This window comes from Myxine glutinosa, chromosome 3 (assembly GCF_964187855.1).
Source record: "Myxine glutinosa chromosome 3, kmMyxGlut1.1, whole genome shotgun sequence".
NCBI classification, from domain to species: domain Eukaryota; kingdom Metazoa; phylum Chordata; class Myxini; order Myxiniformes; family Myxinidae; genus Myxine; species Myxine glutinosa.
In genome coordinates this window covers 42,463,050-42,486,489 of record NC_136263.1, presented here as the reverse complement: position 1 = coordinate 42,486,489, position 23,440 = coordinate 42,463,050, and the positions used below count along the sequence as shown (strand labels likewise).

The 23,440-nt window shown below is 43.6% G+C and overlaps 1 protein-coding gene across 2 annotated transcripts in view; it reads left to right on the top strand.

The window, feature by feature from the left end:
- LOC137423636 (interferon-induced GTP-binding protein Mx-like) overlaps positions 1 to 23,440 on the top strand; it is an 89,870-nt gene that overhangs the window by 28,905 nt on the left and 37,525 nt on the right. For both annotated transcript variants that reach the window (XM_078773954.1, XM_078773955.1), the window contains exons 7-9: positions 3,199 to 3,271; positions 8,627 to 8,749; positions 8,984 to 9,128. In XM_078773954.1, coding sequence (XP_078630080.1) covers positions 3,199 to 3,271; positions 8,627 to 8,749; positions 8,984 to 9,128 — 341 coding nt within the window. The remainder of the gene's footprint in view (positions 1 to 3,198; positions 3,272 to 8,626; positions 8,750 to 8,983; positions 9,129 to 23,440) is intronic.

Below are 23,440 nucleotides of genomic sequence, written 5' to 3'. Positions count from 1 at the left end.
GTTGAACGTGCTCATACATTTTGTTCAGTCAGATTGCTCTTGCACCGACTCCACAATACCATTCAAAAATAGTCCGGATGGCATACAGGTCATAATGAGCAATTGAACTGCATGAAACGAGTTGCAAGCAGATACTGTAATTCAGCTTAATATCCCTTATGAAAAACAGTTACCATTGTTGAATTACTTGTTATTGCAAGTAATTATTAGCCCTTCCGCCCGCACAGCAGGAGGTGTGTGTGTGTGTGTGTGTGTGTGTGTGTGTGTGTGTGTGTGTGTGTGTGTGTGTGTGTGTGTGTCCAGAGCATAAATGTTTTGCCATTTGAGCTTTTGTCATCAAATATTCAATAAACCTTTATTATGAGAATATGGAGAAAACTAATTAATAATTGTGTCAAAGGGTCCAATGTCAAGGTCATAAAATCGTCAATTTTCATCCGATTGACTTGAGATTTGAACATTATTTGCATATTGTGTCACTGAATTGATTCAGCAAATCAAAAGCTAGAATCATATTGGTTATCAGTTCCAATGGTAACTGCTTTCACAAGTACCGGGCTATGACCGTTTGTTTGTTTGTTTCTGTCTGCCTGTCTGGGCCTTAACGTTTTCACCATTTGAGCTTTTGTCATCAAATTTTCATCAAAACTTTGTTATGAATATGGAGAAGACCAATTTATAAATTTTATATATTTTTTAAGCTGTTGTTTTCGTCAAGTTCAGTTCGAGTGCAAGGCGGATGCGGATTCATAGTGGAATTAAAATTAACTAGGGCATGCCCGTACTATATATATATCTAAAATTATATCCCCCCCCTCTATTTACATGAAATGGTTTGGTCCATTCGCAAAGCCAAAGCGAACGGCTTGCGAGTACGGTGACAATCCCCCCCCTCTATTTACATGAAATGGTTTGGTCCATTCGCAAAGCCAAAGCGAACGGCTTGCGAGTACGGTAGAACCCCCCCCCTCTATTTACATGAAATGGTTTGGTCCATTCGCAAAGCCAAAGCGAACGGCGAACGGCTAAATCGCCATAGCTCGGTAACTACTTGTCCGATTAATATGAAACCTTGAAAAGGCACATCCTCAGGTCCCCAGCAATATACCTGGCAAGTTTCAAGTATATCGGACCCGTGGTTGTCGAGAAACAGCGGTCACAGACAAACAAACACACACACACACACACACACACACACAGACACACAGAGATTACTGGAATTATAGATAGAAGATGTTAACCACCCCTCCATCCCGGTGAGGATAATCTGCAATCCCACACTACAAACAACAATTATTATTTTTTTTTTTTGGAAAGCCTGAATTCTCACCAAGCAGAATTTTATTTTTAATGGTGTTTGGAAATCAAATGGATGGGTGTGATCATCGGATGTGTTACCCTCTTAGCAACACCGAGGGGTAACTGCATAAACCCTGGTTTGAACTTCAAGCCATTAAATCGATTTTTGCCCACAATATAAAAGTGTCATCTTTACAGTGCATTCAGAAAGTATTCAGACCCCTTCACTTTTTTCACATTTTGTTATGTTGCAGCCTTATGCTGAAATCGTTTAAATTCATTTTTTCCCTCATCAATCTACACTCAATACCCCATAATGACAAAGAGAAAACAGGATTTTAGAAAGTTTTGCAAATTTATTAAAAAGAAAAAACTGAAATATCACATGAACATAAGTATTCACACCCTAAACTCAGTACTTGGTTGAAGCACCTTTGGCAACGATTACAGCCTCGAGTCTTCTTGGGTATGACGCGACAAGCTTTGCACACCTAGATTTGGGGATTTCTGCCATTCTTCTCTGCAGATCCTCTCAAGCTCTGTCAGGTTGGATAGGGACTGTCGGTGGACAGCCATTTTCAGGTCTCTCCAGAGATGTTCGATTGGGTTCAAGTCAGGGCTCTGGCTGGGCCACTCAAAGACCTTCACAGAGTTGTCCCAAAGCCACTCCTGCGTTGTCTTGGCTGTGTGCTTAGGGTCATTGTCCTGTTGGAAGGTGAACCTTCGGCCCAGTCTGAGGTCCTGAGTGCTCTGTTTCAGGTTTTCATTCAGGATATCTCTGTACTTTGCTCCGTTCATTGTTCCCTCAACCCTGACCAGTCCCCCAGTCCTTGCTGCTGAAAAACATCCCCACAGCATGATGCTGCCACCACCATGCTTCACCGTTGGGATGGTATTGGGCAGGTGATGACCGGTGCTTGGTTTCCTCCAGATATGATGCTTAGAATTGAGGCCAAACAGTTCAATCTTGGTTTCATCAGACCAGATAATCTTGTTTCTCACAGTCTGAGAGTCCTTTAGGTGCCTTTTTGCAAACTCCAAGCGGGATTTCATGTGTCTTTCCCTAAGGAGAAGCTTCCGTCTGGCCACTCTGCCATAAAGCCCAGATCGGTGGAATGTTGCAGTGATGGTTGTCCTTCTGGAAGTTTCTCCCATCTCAACACAGGATCTCTGGAGCTCAACCAGAGTGACCATCGGGTTCTTGGTCACCTCTCTTTCCAAGGCCCTTCTCCCCCGATTGCTCAGTTTGGCCGGGCGGCCAGCTCTAGGAAGAGTCCTGGTTGTTCCAAACTTCTTCCATTTAAGAATTATGGAGGCCACTGTGCTCTTGGGAACCTTCAATGCAGCAGAAATTTTTTGTAGGCTTCCCCAGCTCTGTGCCTCGACACAATCCTGTCTCTGAGCTCTGCAGGCAGTTCCTTCGACCTCATGGCTTGGTTTTTGCTCTGATATGCATTGTCAGCTGTAAGACCTTATATAGACAGGTGTGTGCCTTTCCAAATCATGTCCAATCAATTGAATTTACCACAGGTGGGCTCCAATCAAGGTGTGGAAACATCTCAAAGATGATCGAGAGAAATGGGAGGCACCTGAGCTAAATTTCAAGTGTCATAGCAAAGGGTCTGAATACTTATGTCAATGTGATATTTCAGTTTTTTCTCTTTAATAAATTTGCAAAACTTTCTAAAATCCTGTTTTCTCTTTGTCATTATGGGGTATTGAGTGTAGATTGATGAGGAAAAAAAAAAGAATTTAAACGATTTCAGCATGAGGCTGCAACATAACAAAATGTGAAAAAAGTGAAGGGGTCTGAATACTTTCTGAATGCACTGTATATATTTTCATCGGTCATATGAAATGTTCACTGCATGTCATTCAGATTTTCTATGCTCCCCGTAGGAATATTGAAGGGAAATCTACCACACAGGTGCTCGCTAACAGGCTCACCACAGAGCTCGTTGGGCAAATCAACGTAAGTATTATTTACTTTTACCTGTCTGTGATTCCATCTGAACCCTTGATTTTTTTTATGATGTAGGGAACCCAGGTTCAAATCACATACATCAAATGTCTGGACATTGTCTATTAATGTCTTTGTAATTTAAGTAAAAGGGCACTGATATACACCAGTTATTTATTTCCTCTTGCATTTGACGAATGGGGAAGCTCCTCCAAGAGTCTTGGATCGCTGTACAAAAAAAAATCAATAATGGGGTATCTACATATTGCATACACAATTAGTAGTCACTGATGCACAGGCTCAAAAGCTCAATAAAATGGGTTGGACCTGACATGGCATGCTATACTTTTTGTTTGTGTTTTTTCTATTAATTTGGACATAAAGGTCCGCTGAATGAGAGGTCTGCTCTGCCGGAAACCTTGCGAAAAAAATTTGTGGCCATTTTTGTATATGCAGACTTTATTTTTTTGACCGAAAAATGTGAAAGATGTTTTTTTTCTTGAAATCCTCAGTGGGTTGTGTAGGCTGTCAATAAATGCATCCCAGATACACAGAACACATGTGTTGACAACATCAAGTTGAGAAATACACTTACAAAACCTTTCCAAATGATTTAGAATCATTTTTATGCAAAAGCGCCCCCGATTTTTTTGCATTTTTTCATTATTTTCATCTTTACTTCATTAGTAATAAACTATGCCCTGAGTTATGACATCAGCCAATGTGTCATTCTTTTCACCAAACATTATAGTCATTCCACATTAAACATTCTGAAAATCAAACCAAAATCAATGGATCTGTGGTGATTTTATTACCCTTACGCTAAAAAATCCTAGAGACATACCGTATATTTAGCATCATGGTAGTTTATGTCCATTTTATTAAACATCCTGGCCAAGGCACCTTTTTAATTTTAACAGAACCCTGTGCCCCAAAAGAAAATACTTGTAACACAAGAAATACAAAACAGCAAAATGATTTTTTTAAACAAAATGTACACAGGATGACAAGCCAACAAAACAATGATCGTTACGCAGCTGAATTTGGATAGATTAGTGACCAGTATGTAGAAAAAATGAAATTAAACTTTAACTGAACAACATAATTGAACATAACAAAATATAAATTTACTGGCAACAACGTCTGTAACATCACATGAAATTAAAATTGCACTGAACAAAATAACTTATAATGTGTTATGCATGTCACTGTTTTCGAGTGCGAGTTCAATCCTTGAACATTTGTTGGGGTCCCCGGTGCAGAGACATGCGATGACACACTTCACATTGGCTCTCGCACAGGAGCATCCTCGGGCACACGTGCTTTTCTTGCAGTGACAGTATTTGGTGCGTTTGAATTCTGCAGGTTTTGCCTCCTTCAGCATCATGGTTGCCACCAACTTACCATTGACAAGCTCTCTGCCAAAGTCAGTGGCAGCAGGGTAGGTTGGCTGAAACATGTGTGCTCGCTTGCATACGGCCAACTGATGCAGGGCTCGGCGAAGGTGTAACTGGAAGGCATCTTCGGTAGGTGGAAGGCAATGCATGTCTCCTTTGATGTTACCAAAGAGATGGGCTCGCAGTGCATACAAATTACCACCGAAGTCACTCCTCTCATACAGTGACACCATGTATCGCCTAGCTGCTGTCACAACATCTTCCTGAACATCCAGGCTTTCTTCAGGGTCACCGTATCTGAACAGGGGCAGAAGGTCTGCCAGGTGATCAACGGCAGTTTTGTAGGCGCGCCTTTTTCCTCTTCTGTAGAGATAGCTCACTGTGTCACATCCAGTCAGTATGTAGGTGCTGAGGAGTATGGATGTAAGATCTGCAGCTTCAACATCATTCTTCACTGCCAGGGCTTCGGCGTGCATGAGCAGGTAGGTAGATATCCATCTTCTTCACCCACAGCTCCTGCAGGCCATGTAGGTGTGTGATGTAGTATATGCACATCATGATCACGTCTGTGTCAGTAGCCACCACTGCAGCCCGTTTGTGGTGCAGATGTTGTACTGAGTATGCAATGTGGGCAAACATCCTGGTATCTGCCTCCTCATGCTTCTCACAGGACAGTTCTGGAAGCTCAACCTGACAATCTGCTGACAACAGGACAGTGCGACCAGGATCACGGAAGATTCCACCAAGAATAAGTGTGCATCCTGCAGGAAGGTACTTCAGGTACTTTACTTGCAGTTCATGGAAGGTGCTGCTCCCAAGATGTTGGTGACGCTGGATGAATGCCATGGCATCTATTACCATTACAACAGGCTTGTCGGACGGTGGCAGTCTGTGCACTTCCCTCCATGAGCTGCCAAGGGATGTCTTGATTGCAGCCAAGTAGTCAGCCTTGTTCCCTTTACGCATGGCATAACCTTGGTCAAGGGATGGATCTGGCTCAAACAGGGAGGCTGGGCAACTTGTCCACTCATGACTGAAGACCTCCACCTTCTTGTCTTCATCCAAGTCCTGCACAAAGTACAGGTTTCGGACAACTGCATTCTCTTCCTCGTAGACCTTCTTTGCTTTGAGTGCCATGGACAGTGACTTTTTTGGCTTTGCTGCAAATGTGGCAAGTTTTATTGGGGCTATTTTCTCACTGTCTATTTTTCTTGCTGCAGCCAGTGCCTCCAGTCCTTTTTCACGGGTGCTCACCAACTCTGCAGATGCAGCTTTGTGGCCTGTTGAGAGGTCCATCAGCTCCTGTTCTTCACATGTGAATGGATTGATCATCTGGTTGTTGATGACATCTGTTATTTTCCTAACACTTTCAGCCTCCATTGTGCCTTGGCTGTTGGAGTCCTCATGGTGTTTGGTGTCATCCATATCCAGGTGTGCCATAGCCTTTGTCTGCTCTGACACTGCTGTCAGAACTGGAAGAGCTCGCAAGTATTTCTCCATGGCCGTTGGCTGCTGACTGATGCCAGTGAAGAGTTTGTCTTGGTATCACGGTTGTAGGTTTTCTCGAGTGCCATGTCTGTCCAGACACCATTGAAACGACCTTCTATTTGACGTACAGTGAACTGCCCATCCTTGAATTCCCTATGGATGTTCGGAGCCAGTGTAGGTAGGCTTCTCATTACTTCTAGGTAGTGGGGCCGGCAGGATACATACTTGTAGTGGCCAGCACCTACAAGATATGGTAACACCTTTTCTACTTCAGCCAGGTGTTCCTCCCACAGGCCTGCATGCTCAGCGTGGATGAACCGTTTCAGAATCATCACCATGTCCATGTACATTCGCCATAGCTTTGTGGTAGGTGACGTACATACTTCGTCAAATTCAGCCATCAAACGTGTCAGCTTTTTTTAGTTGGTCGGTTGCATCAGCACATGTAGAAGATGCCTTCTCTACATCCTTTTCTGACAGGGCATCTAGGAGTAGCTGGACATTGATGGCAAGCACAGACATGCACTGCAGGTCCTTCTCTTCAATGATCAACCATCTGGCAAATGCTTCCCAGTGTAGGGCGAACATGGCTGCATGAACCATAGTGTGGGCATGTAGCATTGCGTAGTAGTCTTTTCCACTGATGACCTTGTTTGCTGTTGCTCGGAGACAGACATCAGCTTCTACCATGATGTCTTCGATTCCAGTGGCCTGCATCAAATGTCCAATTGCTCCCAGGAAATTTTGAGCAATATGGAAGCCACCCATGCGCAAGATAAGTTTGAAGTACTTCTGGGGGTTCTTCTTTTGCAGACCCAGAACCACTTCATACATTGCTTGGTCGCATGTGATGACTGTGAACTCTTGGCCCTGTTTTCTTGACACATCCATGCAGTACTGAACTGACTGTTCAACCACATCTGGGTCCGTTGGCCACAATTTTTTTTAGCAAGATGAAAATAATTTTTAAAATGCAAAAAAATCGGGGGCGCTTTTGCATAAAAATGATTCTAAATCATTTGGAAAGGTTTTGTAAGTGTATTTCTCAACTTGATGTTGTCAACACATGTGTTCTGTGTATCTGGGATGCATTTATTGACAGCCTACACAACCCACTGAGGATTTAAAGAAAAAAAACATTTTTCACATTTTTCGGTCAAAAAATAAAGGCTGCTGATACAAAAATGGCCACAAATTTTTTTCGCAAGGTTTCCGGCAGAGCAGACCTATCATTCAGCGGACCTTAATGTCCAAATTAATAGAAAAAACACAAACAAAAAGTATAGCATGCCATGTCAGGTTCTTTCAAATTTTGGTGACTGGATCCCTGACTGTAGTGTATTACTTCCCCCTTCTCTCTTTGCCCTCCTTACCTTTTTGTGTCATACATTGCTCTTGTAAAACCGTAAATACTGTACTGGCTTGCGAAATTGTTCCTCAGGGTAATTATTTGGAGAGATCTCTCTTCTCATTTTCTTCCTCTATTCTCCCGTTTCCTCCTTTAGCCTGGCATTGGTTTAGCGGTTAAAATGCTGGCTTGGGATCCTAGGATCCTGAGTTCGAATCCCGGGTGATCGTTGAATTAACGCCAGGGGGTTGACTCAGCCTGTCATCCTTCCGAGGTCCGCAAATTGAGTACCAGCTTGCTGGGATGAATGATCCCGGTGTGTACCCTGATTTAGAATAGGTACACCGTATCCCTGCGTGTCGTAAGAGGCGACTAAAGGGTTGGCGGCAGGAAGGGCATCCAGCCATAAAAACATTGCCTCAGAAAGGGAACCATGATTGTCATGGGGCCCACAAGGCTAACCCCCGCTCTAGCAGGGAAAAATGGCCTTAAAAAGGGCTGTTTTTGTGTTTTTATTCTCCCCTTTCCTCCTTGATGTTGTCGTGTTGACATATTCTGCAATGTGACATTTACTCATCAGTGCCTCTTGTTGTTGTCATTGCCTGGAAACTAGTTGGCATGGCCATTATTTATTGTTGGGAGTAGATCTTACTTTATGGCAAGGGGGACATCGTGCGGTTAGAGTTTGGGTGGGTTATGGCACGACTGCAAAATGGCTTCTTTCTGCTTCAAATTTGAGTGTGCGTCAGATGGGTCAAATCTTGGAAATCATTGGTGTCCTTGTGTTTTATCCTTCTCCCTCCCCCCCCCCCCCTTCCCACGCCTCCTCCCCCCAAGCCCTCTCCCTCCCACACATCTCCCTGCTCTTAAATGTTGTGTGCTCTCAAGTTTGTGTGCTTCCCCTTCTCTTGTCTTCCGCTCCCTCTTTTTATATATTTTGTTTGTCTGGTTGATTTGTTTGTGAAGTAATTGTCAGCTCTTTCACGAGCCTCGATTCAGTATACAAAAAAGAAAAAAAAAGAAAAAAAAAAGGCAATAGCAGAGTTTGTAATGAAAAGAAAATGGTTATTAGTATAAAACTTAAAATTGTTTAATAGTTGGGATTGTTTGTCTTCTTTTATTTTTATTTTGCAGCACCTCCTTCCATCTTTGCGACAAGAAGTCAACAGAAAATATCACGAAACCATGGAGGAGCTGAATAAACTTGAGTGTGGAGCACCCACTGAAAATAAGAGCCAAATCATCTTTCTTAATCGGGTTTGTTTTTGAATTAAACTTTTTGTCTGCGTCGATTCTTCATTTTTGGAAGCCAGGAATATAGTGAGCTTTTTTGGTGTTTTTTTTTTTTCGTTGTTGAAATCTTTGTAAGTTAAATTTTTCGACAGGACCTTCCAAATTGTTTGTAAATCTGTAACATGATGTCATCACGACACCAATAATTGTCTGCAGTATTAAAAAAACAAAAAACAAATTGCTTGCCTTTCTCTGCAGTTGATTATGAAATACAATTCTGACATCCAGAGCTTGGCACTGGGCGAATGTAATCGCAACTTCAAGGAGAACATGATGATGTATGCAAAAGCCCGTCACTGCTTTGCAAAATGGCTCGACATTGTGAAGGAGCAGGAGAAGTCATGTATGTATTCACATGCTATGATTTTGGGATTTGGTAACGAGCATTCTCTCTACTTTTTTGTATACATAGTCGAGGCTCGTGGAAGAGCTAATACTAGTACACTGAATGGATCAGGATGAAAAATGAACAGCAAAGAGAGTGGGGAAACTCCAATAGGTCAAGACCAAGGGAAGCAGACAAACAATGGGTGTGGGGAGTAATGGTGGCAGGAGAGGATGCATGGGGTGGACAAGATGGATACAGAAAGAAATTCTCAGGAGGAAAAACTGGAAAATTGGAATGAGGAGGGATTTAGGTGGGGTTAACGAGGGTAGAAAAGATCATGGCCTTGGATTGGGGATGATCTGTGATGGTGAACAGCTGTCTTGAAGTACTGGAGGGACGAATGACATTGAAGAGGATGTGGAGGTTGGTTCCAGAGGCGGAAAAATAGAAGAACAAATGGTTGATGTGAGCAGTGATCCTGGATTTAGGTAGTTTCACCAGAAGGGTGTTTGGTGGACTATGTGTGCCCTGTAGAAGCCTGGGAGGACAAAGCATGGGAATAGCTGAGGGTGCAAGACCTGAAAGGAGGCGATAAAAGACAGAGACCACCAACCTATCTACGATGGAGAAGTGATAGGCCCATAGACTCGGCTTCATTGCTGGAGATTCCAATAATCTTAAAGGCCACAAAGTAAATCTGAGCAATATTTGAGACAGGGGAGAGTAGATGATAAATGTTGTTTTTGGGACACCTCCATTTAACATGGGAAATCCCTATCTAATGTCGTTTACCCCCCTGTCTTTTCCCACTTTTGGAAAACACCCCTATTAATCCAAAAGACTCTATGAGCCTTTTGACCTTTTGAACCATGAGCTTATTGACCTTATGAGCCAATTAATCTACTTGGGCTAATACATAATGAAGATATTTTAATTGAGCTACGGCTGAATGGTAAACCCATCTTGATGTACCAGGCTGAACACTAACAGCTTGGAACCAATCCTTCATTGAACCTCCAAATCCCCATTCACTTACATGTTAATTTTCAACTCTCCTCATTGCCCCTAAACACCTCTATTTCTCTCACCCTGTTCTTTATGAACCTTCTAACCTTTTGACATGCTATCCTTATTCATTAGACCACTTAAACAATGGTCCTTCTACCCTTGTGAACCTGTGATTCTTCTGACCTTATAGACCTTTTAACCTTTTACTCTTAATATCATCTGGTGAATCATCTTTGACCCACTCAAACAACGACCCTACAAATATTTGTTTATGTGTGGGAAATAATTTAATTCTCCTACAACTTCCATCACCATCTAATGCATTAACAAAGTATATGTTTGAGTTTGGTTCTTTATCAAGATATTTTAACTGAGCTAAAATAAAATGATAAACCTCCCTCAATGTTCTTGTTTGAGCACCTCCTGTGCCACACACCATTTTTAAATTAAAGTATATATTTTCCTGACAACCATCAAAGTTTTCCGTCCACTCAAAAATATTTCCATCTTTTTTACCCAACTCACCGGTATTTAAATTAATTCTCTTATTTGTTTTGTGAACTTTTTTACCAGTTGCCTTTTCAATAAGTCTTATTTGATATTTTTCACATTCATTATGTTTTCCATTTATATACCAAGGTTGATTACACCTCCACTCTTTAGTCTGGTTGATACTTGGTTTTATCATTTATATAATAGTAAAAAAGGCGGCGGAAGCCCATTAAAATCCCTAACCCCCCTTTTTAACTTATCACTTATATATTTTATCACTTATATATATCTTATCACTTATGTATATCTTATCACTTATATATATCTTATCACATATATATATATATCTTATCACTTATATACTTATATAACCATAAGGGAGACTATCAATTCCATTTTCTAAAATAAACCTCTTATCATCAAAAGCCCCCAATGCTTTCTTATTCATCTCTTCTGAATATAATTTATGTTTATAACTTCTTATTCCATTAATCTTTCTAAACTCTTCTTTCTTTGTTGTTAAACAGTTATAATAATCCTTAAAGTTTATTGTTTCTTTAATAACATTTTTCTTTACACCTTTTAACTTCTTATCAGTCTTTTCAACGTTATTCACAATGTATTTGTAAGCATAAGCCTTTGACCTCAATCCCACAAATTCACTCATAACATTTCCTCCTAATTCATCCTTGAACTTTCCAATCACCTTTTTATTTTTAGAAGAGAACAACTCACTCTCTGGACTGTAATTACTCGTGTCATAGATATTAATGTCTCTTTTCATGTCTGAATAAACATCGTTAGTATTAATTTTCAAAATAAAACTATCTGTATCCATATAAAGTAGATTAACATCATTTTGATATTTCTTCCTCAAGTTATTATAAAAGTAATCATACATTAATGACTTTGATAAATCAAGAATTGATGTTCCAATATAAATAGGTTTGTCCATTTCAATACTCTCTTTAATCAAATGGATCGCACAAAAGTTCTCAGTAAAGACCTCAGCTCGAGTAAAACTCGGTCTATTAATTAATTTTGATGCTTGTTCCCAAGATGTTGATAGTCTGATATTTGGTCTTTTCCTCACATTCTCCATAGTCTTACCAAAGACCGCATTATTCATCAATTTATAAAAGTCTTTCTCAAAATCTGTTTTTGACTCTGTTCTTCTTTGTGTATTAAAATCAATGTACCCCTTTAACCAATGACTTTGATTGAACTTTAGAACCCTATGGATCTTCTCTACTCTTAGACCTTTTGATAAATATTGTCGCAAATTTATTTGGAGTAGAACATAATTTTTCTTGTTATATAATGTAGTAAGTAATTTTTCTGTTGATTCACCTATATCAAACGATCGTTGATAATCACTCAACCATTCTTTCTTTGGACTTTCTTTCTCACAAGCAAATGGGAGATCTTTGTGTAGGTTATGGAGTTCCTCTGGATATTTCAAATCAACTTCAAAATAATAACCAACTTTTTCTTCATCCAATTCTTTTTGTGTAGAGATACATACATCTTGTAAAACCTTTTTGTAGTCTTTTTCCTTTACCCATCTAAGTTTTCCATAAGGAAGAGCCTGAGACATTGCCCAGCCATACAGGTTGTTCGCGTCATAGTACATCAAGTAAGAACTCTCTTTCATTGAATCATAATTTGGAAGATATTTGTTATTTGCTTTTGCGTATCTACTCGAGCAGACTTGTGAAATTCCACCTCTTTTTACCTTTTCAATCATCAAAAGCATATCAACATCGGTTATCAAATCCAAAGCTTGTTTTGTCATTTTCAACATCGCACTCCAAGCCAATCCAGGTGCTGTGTAGTAGTGAGCAGGATCCAATCCATATCCAGTGCGACAAACAGATCTAAAGGCTTCAAATACATCGGCCAATAAAAGCACATCAGTTTTGAGATACAAATCGTGATACTCGCCAAGATTCTTGATGTTATATTTTTCCCAAACATTTTGTGCGTGTACATAATCTTTATCAGATATATGACTGTTGTTTAATTTGTCATAGAAATTTTCTTTTGAAGGAAGTTGTGTTTCATTGAATCTCTCAAATGAGTCCATATAGTCATAGGGGTAAATTCCCTTTTGTGTTAGAAAATCTTTATCTGAAAAATACTCTGAAAGACATGGAAACTCTTTTAGATTTTGAACCAAGTTAGCCATTGGACTTGCTATGAATTTAAATGTATCAAGAAATCTGATATGAGTAATAGGAGATGTGTGAATTGTTTTTGTGAATGAAATGTATTTCTGATCCGTGTTAGGAATTGCTGAAATGTGTCCAGATGTCTTTGAAAGTTCATTAATAAATAGATGTGTATCATAATGACTAATGAGCGTTGTTATGAAGAAAGACAGGAATGAAAGAGGGGAGTTTATAATTAATATTACAACTTTGATGAGCCGGACCTCTATATTTACCAGTGAGATGACAATGATCTCTAACCTTTAGACCTTCACCAATTTTTTCCTCACAAATATGACAAACATTGTTTTTTCTAAATTCCCTTTTCTGTTCACTCGTCAAGGACATTGGTTTATTGGTTTCTCTCATTATCTTGGTTAATCGAACACAGTCTTTTTCTAGTCGTTTCACAAACTCCTCTGGGGTATTTGAGCCTCTATACTCCTCTAACTTGTTATATTTATCACCAACGGATGATTTGATATCTATCTATAATTCCAGTAATCTCTGTGTGTATGTATGTATGTATGTATGTATGTATGTCTGTATGTCTGTGACCGCTGTTTCTCGACAACCACGGGTCCGATATACTTTAAACTTGCCAGGTATATTGCTGGGGACCCGAGGATGTGCCTTTTCAAGGTTTCATATTAATCGGACAAGTAGTTACCGAGCTATGTCCAAAAAACGATTCAACCAATCAGAGAGCAGCGAGCTATCACGTGTGCCGAACGTGCCGAACAGACTCTGCCTCGGACGGCACATTTGAGAGCGTATTCATTTATTTCACGTTGGCAAACTATGTTGGCGTTAAACTATGTTTTAAAACTAATTAAAACTAATTTGCGATTCTTTCGCTTTCCTGCGCGTTTGTGCACGCTATGGCGATTTCTTTACCAAACTCCGCACGCCGTTCGCTTTGGACCAAACCATTTCATGTAAATAGAGGGGGGGGATTGTCACCGTACTCGCAAGCCGTTCGCTTTGGACCAAACCATTTCATGTAAATAGAGGGGGGGGGATATAATTTTAGATATAGATATAGTACGGGCATGCCCTAGTAATAACAAAAACCGCAAGGAGTATGTTTTTGATATTTATTTGTGTATGATTCTTTTGGATCTGGAGAAGCAGTATCTATTTTTTCTAGAATACTTTCAAAATCAGCATATATAACAAATGGATGTTTGATCTTTTTCTTTTCATCTTTGAATGTGATCTTTGAGCCTTCTTTAGGCATATTGATTACCGTTGATTTATGTTCACCACAATAATTTGAATGTTTATCTAATCTTTCTTGTGTATGGAAGAAGTTAAGACAACGTAAACAAATATATATTTTATTTGTTCTTTTACATACTTGTGGTTTTATTAATTTAGCAATATCTTTGATGTATGTATAATGTGAATTTTCCTCTGAATTAAAATATAGAAGATTAATATGAGTTTGTTTACAATTGTCAGAAAGCTTTAAAACCTGAATGCTGTTTGTTTCTGTTAGACCATAAACATTAACTGATAAATTATTCATCTTTTCAAATTTAGGAATATCATTTAAAGCCATAGGAAACTTTAGATCTTTCGTATTTAATGTATTCTCATATTTTTTATAATGAGATACTCTTTCATCATGAAAATGTGGAGGATGTAAGTGTGCTAGAATAGACCAGAGAAAACATTTATTGTCTTTATTTTTGATATTGATAACTGCTTTTCTATTTTTGATAACACTGGGTAAATCAATGTAAGAAGAAGCTTTTAGAGGATCTGATTTAAGAATATGAATGTCTATGTAAATAATTTTTCCTATATTGAATCCACTTCCTACGATTGAATTATCCACAACTTGCTCTTGTTTAATAAGTTCATCATAGACTCCTGATGTTTTAAAATCTTGATATGAAGATATAAAGTGTGGCTCAGTTCTCATGTATGGTGTATCTATAACTCCTTCGTCCTTTGTCATTTCTAATTTTACTCCCATATAAAATTTAAGTGGTTTCATTTCTTTTAGTATTTTTTCAATCAACGTTTGAACAGCAGGTTTAACTATTTCTACAGCATCAACTATAGACTCTGGTTCAGGAGGTTTGAAGTTAAAGACTCTTATTTTAATATGTCCTTTGAATGCGCCATCAGAGTTTTTAGTTGTGATAAAATTTGATAAATGTAGATTTGTTTTAAGATGTATTTTGAAGCCTTTCTTGAGGATATTTTTACCATATATCGCTATCGCTATATATACCATATCGCTATATCATATATCGCTGTACTTAAACTAAAACACTTTTTCACTCAGAATAATCTGAGCCATAACTATCACATGAATACTCAGAATCATACTCAGAGTCATCAATAAAGCTACTCTCATAACTATCATTTGAGTACAAACTATTAGTATCATAACTATCATCTGAGTTCAATGAAATACTATCATCACTATCATCTGAGTTCAATGAAATAGTAAAATCTTCACTGCTGTAATGACTCATATTTAATTAGTAGGAAAAATATTCCCATCAATATCTATATATTTTCTTTCATTAGAACTAATAACCACAATATTTTTTACATTAAATGTTATTTTCAAATAATCTCTAATAATCATGGTATGGAATGATAGTTCACCACTAATATTCATATTATTAATTTCACCCACATCTTTGGGTCTATTAAAGAATATACAAATGTTTCCTCTGGAATCGTTGATGGTCTTATCATTCATTTTCAAAGTTTCTTTCTCAATGATATTTTCAAGCTTTGAGTAAATTGCCAGTAGTAGTGGAGAAACTTTTGTCAAATTTACTTTAATAGAGTTATTAATTAACATAGCTTGTCCCGTAAATTTAATAAAAGGACACATGTTATTCTCCATTATGGGTTTAATCCAAAAATTTCCATATTTATCTTTGTTCAATTTAACATCTTTGACATATTTTTCTATATCTTTCACCGAAGTAGAGATTGATTGAAATTTGTCTTTTGTGCTTTGAAACATTGTATTTATTAATGAATAAACTTGCGTTTAGTTTAAGTAAAAATTTACCATATAAATATTGTCGCGTAACCGTGATTAACACCACAGTTACGGATGACCGATTTGCGAGACTTTAACTCCCGAGGCGAACACTCAATGGCGGACTCAAGTTCAACACCAACGCGCGGAATGGCGGGGCGCAGCGAAGGCTCCGCAACCTTATCTATTAAAATCAAACACCCAGGAAAACTGCGTTCAGATATTATGTACAAAAAGTAATATAAGGGTTTATTAGGAAAAGTAAAGCCAGTGAAAAAGCCCGCCGGTAAATCTAATAATTCTAATAAACCTAAATCGGGACGTCCCCACACGACTGACAGCAAACACAAACGAGGGAGATTAATCACGAAAATAACACGTCCCGTCGTTCAAAATATACGCGGAGATCGGGCTTATCTGTCTTTGTCGTCTTGTATTGTTGGTGTCCAGCACCGCTCCTTCCGGCCCGATCGCACACCACGAGGCCCCTCGCTCCAAGCACCACGCGTCCGACGCAGGCCAGCGGCTCCACTTGACCAGGGACAGGAAGGACTCCTTTCAACTCCACTCGACTCGACGACGCGGGAGTGCTGGCAGCCAAGTGCCAACGAACTGCTCAGTGCCAACTGGGTGTGCTCTCGTGTGTCTCCTGCGACTCCCTACAACCCGAACTGCACTCGAACTGCGACTGGAATGGCGTGTCCTCTCCAACTCTCCACCACCGCTCAACTCTCTGGTGCCTGCCTGCGTCTGCCAGTGCCTGCCACGAACTCAACTCAACTCCTGAAATGGCGTCCGCTCAGAGAGACTCAACTGGCGAACTCGTGAACTCTTCTCCAAAAAATGGCGTCCGACCGTCGCCTATATTGGTGGCCGATGACGTCACATTGCGCACTCCTCAGCCAATCAAAGCCTCCCGCGACTCCTGACATCTCCCCCGTTACGCGACCCTGCGGTCCTGGCATAACACGTGCCGGCCAGGTTTGTAGGCCTTTGGAGGTGTACACGGTGGCGGCCAATTGTGGTGGTGTTTTTGACCTGGTTTCCTGTCAATTTAATACGAAGTCCTTGTCAGGGAAAGGGGATTATTTAATGTTGCGCTAAGGACCTAACTAATGTTTATGTGGTTTGCAGTGCCATAATGGACAAAGGTTTGACTACTAGGTGAGACTCACAGGGGCGTTACCTTTAATCCCTCACTATTTAACACTCGAATCTCCAGGTAGATCCACACTCATACATCTTACCCCGACAACCGCCTGAACATCAATAACTTATTACATGTAGAGTCCCTGTCACGACAGCCGAATACCTACCTATTCAGATCTACCTAGCTCTAGATGTTGCATTACCAAATTCATAACACAGCCCCCCCCCTGGAACCGTAGCTCCTGCAAGGTTCACCGCAGGGCTACCATTCCAGCCTTAACACTTACTGTCACACACTTAATTAACCTATGAAATAAATCAGGAAGGGCTGTGGGAAGTGAGTCGGACTACCTACCTACACTTCCTTAACATGCTGAACCCCTTAACCATCATGCAAGTATGTACATCTTCTTCGTTGTTCCTGTGGAGGGAGGAAACAACAACACACAACACTAACTTAACCACAAAACTTAACCATCTCTCCAAAACTCAAAACTCTAACCTTTGTACATACCCCGGTCTACAGACCGCGTCCCCCGGTGGATGCCACAAGACACAACCTCACCTGCGGGGCCATCCCCAATGCATCCCACTAAATTTCCACGGGCCCTGTCCAGATGTTACAGGTGAGTGACACGGCTCGGTGGATTTCGCCCACATTCATGCAACACAGACCCCTTAACCACTCATTCTCATTCCATAGGTCATCAAGGCATTTCAAAAATCAATAAGGTTCTTCTTCAATACACCCCCCTGCAGGACCATGGCATTGATGTCATTCACGTGTGTGTGCATTCCTCAACTAGGCAGCGGGGAGGTACCGCACAAAAAGATGGTGGGGGCGCATCAGGCTGTGGTGCCCGCAGTCCCAAAAACAAGTCAACCGACTTACAAGTTCATTGCCCCCCCCCCCCCTTTACCTCTTGGCCCCATGACAGCCCAACAGCCCCTTTCCGCCATTACCTCGCCGGTGAGGGTCTCCACACACACCAGGCTCCTTTGCCTCCTGCTTTCGCGCAGCAACACGGGTCACCGGGGGACTTCCTCACCCCGCGGCGCCCAACCAGACCCTCCACCGACGAGCTCCAATTTCCAGTTACCACCGGCTGCCAGGGGTAATTGCCGCAGAGGGGGGCCCGCAGGCATCGCTCCTCAGAGCTTGCTCTGTACCTGCGGACACACACACCTTCCCCACCCACAAGACCCCAAAACACACTTCCTCCCCCACTGCCATTCAATTCTCCACACAACTCAGCACAATTCAGTACAATTCCATAGATGGTGTAAAAGGTGTTACAAGGCTTGCCATGGCCTGCTACATGTGAAATTCCCCCAGTTCACATTTAAACCATCACATCTTCCCAAAAGCACATTTCCAAAAGCACAATTATCACCCCTCATTATCTCCAATAATCATCACACACTCTCCAGGTTCCACTCTCACGACCACATCAAAACACGTAACCACAATACAAAAACATACGCCACCCACAAGACACTGTGGCTCCCATTCCATCCCCTCACCGGCCATGTCATCACTCTCACCCGCCTCCCAACTCCAATTTACATGTCCCCAATTTCCAAAGCAAGTCCTGAAGCCTGGGACAGTACTCCTCAAAACACTCACCTCAAGTGCAGGTAGTTGCAGGTTGGTCAGGTTCAAGAGCGTCATCCACCACACCTAATTTCCCCCTCACCCTTCCAATCCACTCCGGAGCCTCCCGACCCATGTAGGAGCTCAATCTATCCCCGTGAACTATCTGTGGAAGGGCATGCGGGCCCATCTGAATTTTGAACACCACATCAGTCACCTGCCGAAGCACCACCCCAGGGCCCTTCCAAGGTGAAGTGAGTTTTGGGCACACCCCCTTCCTTCTCCGGGGCCAGTAGAGCCAAACAAGGTCTCCAGGAAGGAAACGAGGTGTGTGAGCCCGAGCGTCATACCGCGTTTTCATCTGCGAAGAAGCCAAGCCAATTTGCTTCCTCGCAAACTCATGAGCCTTTTCCATGCTCGCTTTCAAATTGGTTGCATAGCTCTCCACAGTTGGCTCACCCGGTTCCCCTGGTGACGGTCCCATCAACAAATCTGTGGGGACTCGCATCTCCCTACCGAACATCAACAAGGCGGGGGTGCACCGAGTGGTCGCATGCTGGGCGGTCCGGTATGCCATCAATATAAAGGGAAGGTGCTCGTCCCAATCCTGTTGGTTTTCAGATGTAAAGAGGGCCAATTGTGTCAACAGTGTCCGGTTGAACCTCTCTACCATCCCATCCGATTGAGGCCTCAGGGGAGTCGTCCGGGTCTTATGAATTTGGAGGAGCTCGCACACCGACCGCAGGAGGGCAGATTCAAAGTTCCGGCCCTGGTCAGTGTGTAGCTCCCTTGGGACGCCAAATCGGGAGAAGAATCCTTCAACTAGAACTTGAGCTACCAGCCGGGCTTCCTGGTTGGGCAATGGGTAGGCCTCTGGCCACTTGGTGAAGTAATCCATTGCCACCATAATGTACCGATTCCCTCGGCGGGTGGCTGGCAGGGGCCCCACCACATCTACTGCCACCCGCTCGAGCGGTGCCCCGACATTGTACACCTGGAGCGGGGCCTTGCGCGCCCGTGGGGGTCCCTTCTTACCGCGGCAGAGGTCGCAGGATCTCACCCAATTTTGAATGTCTCTACCCGAATTCACCCAGTAGAACCTCTGTCGTAATTTGGACAAAGTCTTGGCCACGCCCAAATGTCCCATTGTCCTAGTCCCATGCACGTGCCCCATAACCACTTCCTTCAATTTGTTAGGTACAATTATCAACCAGGAAGCTACATCACCCATTGGTGTCACCCACTTTCTGAACAAATAGCCCTCTTTCAACCCCAACATCTGCCACTGTGCCCAATAGGCCTTTACCTGGGCTCCGTGTGGGGCAATCTCCTCCCAAGAGGGTCTTTTGTCCTCCTCTAGCCAATGAAAAAGGGGCCCCAAAACGGGATCCTCCCTTTGACTCTCTTGCCAATTCACATCGCCCAATTCCTGTGGGGGTTGTGGCAAAGTTCGCCTGGTCACTCTCGCTGCATATAGGCATGCATCAATTTGGCCCTGCCCAATTGGATCCTTGGCTTCTTGTCTATCACAAAATTTACACTGTGCCTCCCAACAGGGGCGCCGAGAGAGAGCGTCTGCATTGGCATGTGCTTTGCCAGGCCGATGTTGCACAGTGAAATTATACTGCTGCAGCCTCTCAAGCCACCTTGCAATTTGTCCCTCCGGCTCTTTGAACCGAAGGAGCCATTGCAAGGAGGCATGATCCACTCGGATCACAAACTCCCTCCCATAAAGGTAAGGGTGAAAGTGTCCAACTGCAGACAGCAAGGCCAATAGTTCTTTGCGGGTAACGCAATAATTTCGTTCGGGCCTCGAAAGTGCCCGACTGTAATACGCAATAGCCCTCTCGACTCCCTGTTGCACTTGTGACAACACAGCTCCCAATCCCTCTTGGCTCGCATCTGTGTCCAGGATGTAATTGCCATCATCCGTTGGGTATGCCAAAACTGGGGCCTCCACCAGACGTTGTTTTAAGTGACTGAATGCCTCGATGCAGCTCTCTGACCATACAAATTTGGCTCCTTTCTCTGTCAATTTGTGCAAAGGTCTTGCAATTTCCGCGAAATTTGCCACAAATCTCCTGTAGTACGAGCAGAGGCCCAAAAATCCTCGGACCTCCCTTACATTTTTAGGGGCGGGCCACTCTTGTACAGATTTTACCTTTCCTGGGTCAGTGGCCACGCCGCTCTCACTGATCACGTGACCCAGGTAAGTCACTTCCCTCCTGAAAATTTCACACTTGCTCGGATTTAATTTCAACCCGGCACCCCTTAATCTCCCAAATACGTCTGACAAATTTTCGACAGCCTGTTCAAATGTGGGAGCGTGGACCAATACATCATCCAAATAGACGAGGCAAGTCTGCCACGGTAAGCCAATTAAAACACGTTCCATCAGACGCTCAAACGTGGCAGGGGCATTGCACAATCCAAAGGGCATGACGACAAACTGCCAGAGACCCTTTCCTGTGGTGAACGCCGTTTTCTCCCTCGCCTCTTTATCCATTTCCACCTGCCAATAACCACTCTTCAAATCCAACGTGGAGAACCACGTTGAGCCTGAAACGGCATCGAGGGTGTCATCGATCCTTGGCAGGGGATACGAGTCCTTGAGTGTCACATGATTGAGCTGGCGGTAGTCCACACAGAACCGAGTGGTTCCATCCTTCTTCTTCACCAGCACAATGGGTGACACCCAAGGACTCACCGAGGGCTCGATAAATCCGGCTCTTTCCATTTTGCTCACCTGTTCCTCTGCCTCCTCCTTCTTAGCGAAAGGGAGCCGCCTCGGCGGTTGGCGAACAGGCCGAGCCTCGCCAGTGCTAATTTTGTGCCTGACGAGACTCGTGCGTCCAACATCCTCGGGGGAGAGAGAAAAAACACCCAAGTTCTTACCAACCAAATTGTGCAACGTCTCTACCTGCTCCGATGTTAGGCCCTCTTCAGAGCGTGTCATCATGTCCCGCACTCCCTCTGACCAATCACATTTCCCCAAATTTTGCCCTCCTTCCGGCTGTACTGGCAAGCATGTGGATCCACCTCCTCCGGTGACCTCTACTACACTACTGCATTTGGCTACGATGGCTCCGCCCCTTATAGTGCGGGGGCTGTCGGACAAGTTGAGCAGCCTGACTGCCAGCATAGGCCCACGGGTGTCTATGAGGGTGCGACCCACCATTAATTCCTCCGTCCCCTGCGAGGACCACGACTCCACTAGCCCCAGCTGGCCAATGGGTTGAGCACCTGCTGCTAACTCTGCCATCACGACTCTCTCGGACCTGGGAGGCACGGTCACAGTGCGCGGCACCTCCAGCCACGTCCCCTGCACCTCCTCGTCATCCCCCAGTCCCATTAACTGCAGCCTCTCGGTGCCCAACCACATATGACCACGCCCAAGGTCTAATTGGCAGTCATGTTCCACCAGGAAACTCAGTCCCAACAGACACTGATCGCACACCCCCGCCACCCACACAACCACGCTGACCTCCAGGCCACCCAACTCCATCCTCACCACTCCGCGTCCCAATATTGGTGCCGTTGCCCCCGTAGCCAGTTGAAGGCTGTGTCCTTCTACCCTATCAATTTTGTCCCAGCCTCCAACACTCTGGTCTAGCACACCCGGATTGATAATGGTGTCACTGGCTCCAGTGTCCACCACAGCCTCACAAAATTCTCCCTCAATTTTGCATCTAACCCTTAGATTACCCGTGCCAATTTGTCCGCAATTCACTACTTCCACCAAAGGAGGGCGCTTCTCCACACACTTGCCAGCCGAGCATGGCCCCGTATGCTCGGCTCGTTCTAGTTTCCCGCACACTCTACCTCTATTGGCCCAGGCGGAGGTGGTGGTCCTCTGTCTGGCATCTGTGGACCTACTGGGGGCCCCCTCCTTTCTGGACTGCGAAGCCTGTCAGGAGGTGGGGGCCCATATGGTTGCCGACAATTCCTCTGACTGTGCCCTCTTCTCCCACATCTAAAACAAGTCCCCAAGAACGGACCCCTCTGGTAGCCAGGTGGAGCCCCCCTTTCTCCCGGCCCAGCCCGATAAAAATCAGGCCGTCCTGATGGCCAACCTGGACCACCCTGTCGTGACTCGCTCCCTGCAATTTGTCCCCCCATCAAATTTGTCAGCTGGCGGCTGATTCCCCTTAACATTCGCCCGATGTCATCCTCTGGCTTTTCCCGATCCCGCACCTCGGTCTGCCGTACCGTCACAGGTGCCCTCTCCGATGCGCGGTTCGACCTTCTCAAAAAGGTCAGTCTCGCCGCGCATTCCGCTGCCCGGTGCACCGTGGGTGGGTCCTGTAACTCCACCAACGTCCGGACCTCAGGATCAGGGAGAGCCGCCATAAATTTTTCTATCGCCAGCTTGTCCCACGCCTGTGCTGGTAGGTCCCTGTATGCTATCCTCACAGACTGGTATATATCCTGGGCCAGCTCCTGCAACGTCTCATTAGGCTTTTGCCTGCGATGCAGCAGCTGTGCCCTGACCAGGTCGCACCTTGCGCCTGTCCCGTACCTGTTATTCAAGGCCTCACAAATGGCCTTGCTGGTCAATATTCCCTCTGGGACTACGTTCAACACGTCGGCGGCTGACCCACGCAGTGTCGCCACCAGATTCCCCATGCGCTCCCGCTCTCCCCAACCATTGAGCTGAGACACGCACTCAAATTGTGTCAGGAAAGCCTCGAGGCTCCCTGATCCGTCAAAATGTACGAGGGGGATTGTTTTTCCAGAGACTCTATTCCCCGATTCCTCTCTGTCCAAATCCAGTCCGGGGCCAAAACACCCCCCCAACTGGGTATTTCGTTTCGGAGCCTCTGGTGTCCAAATGTGGCTCGTGGTGAGGGTCTCCTGG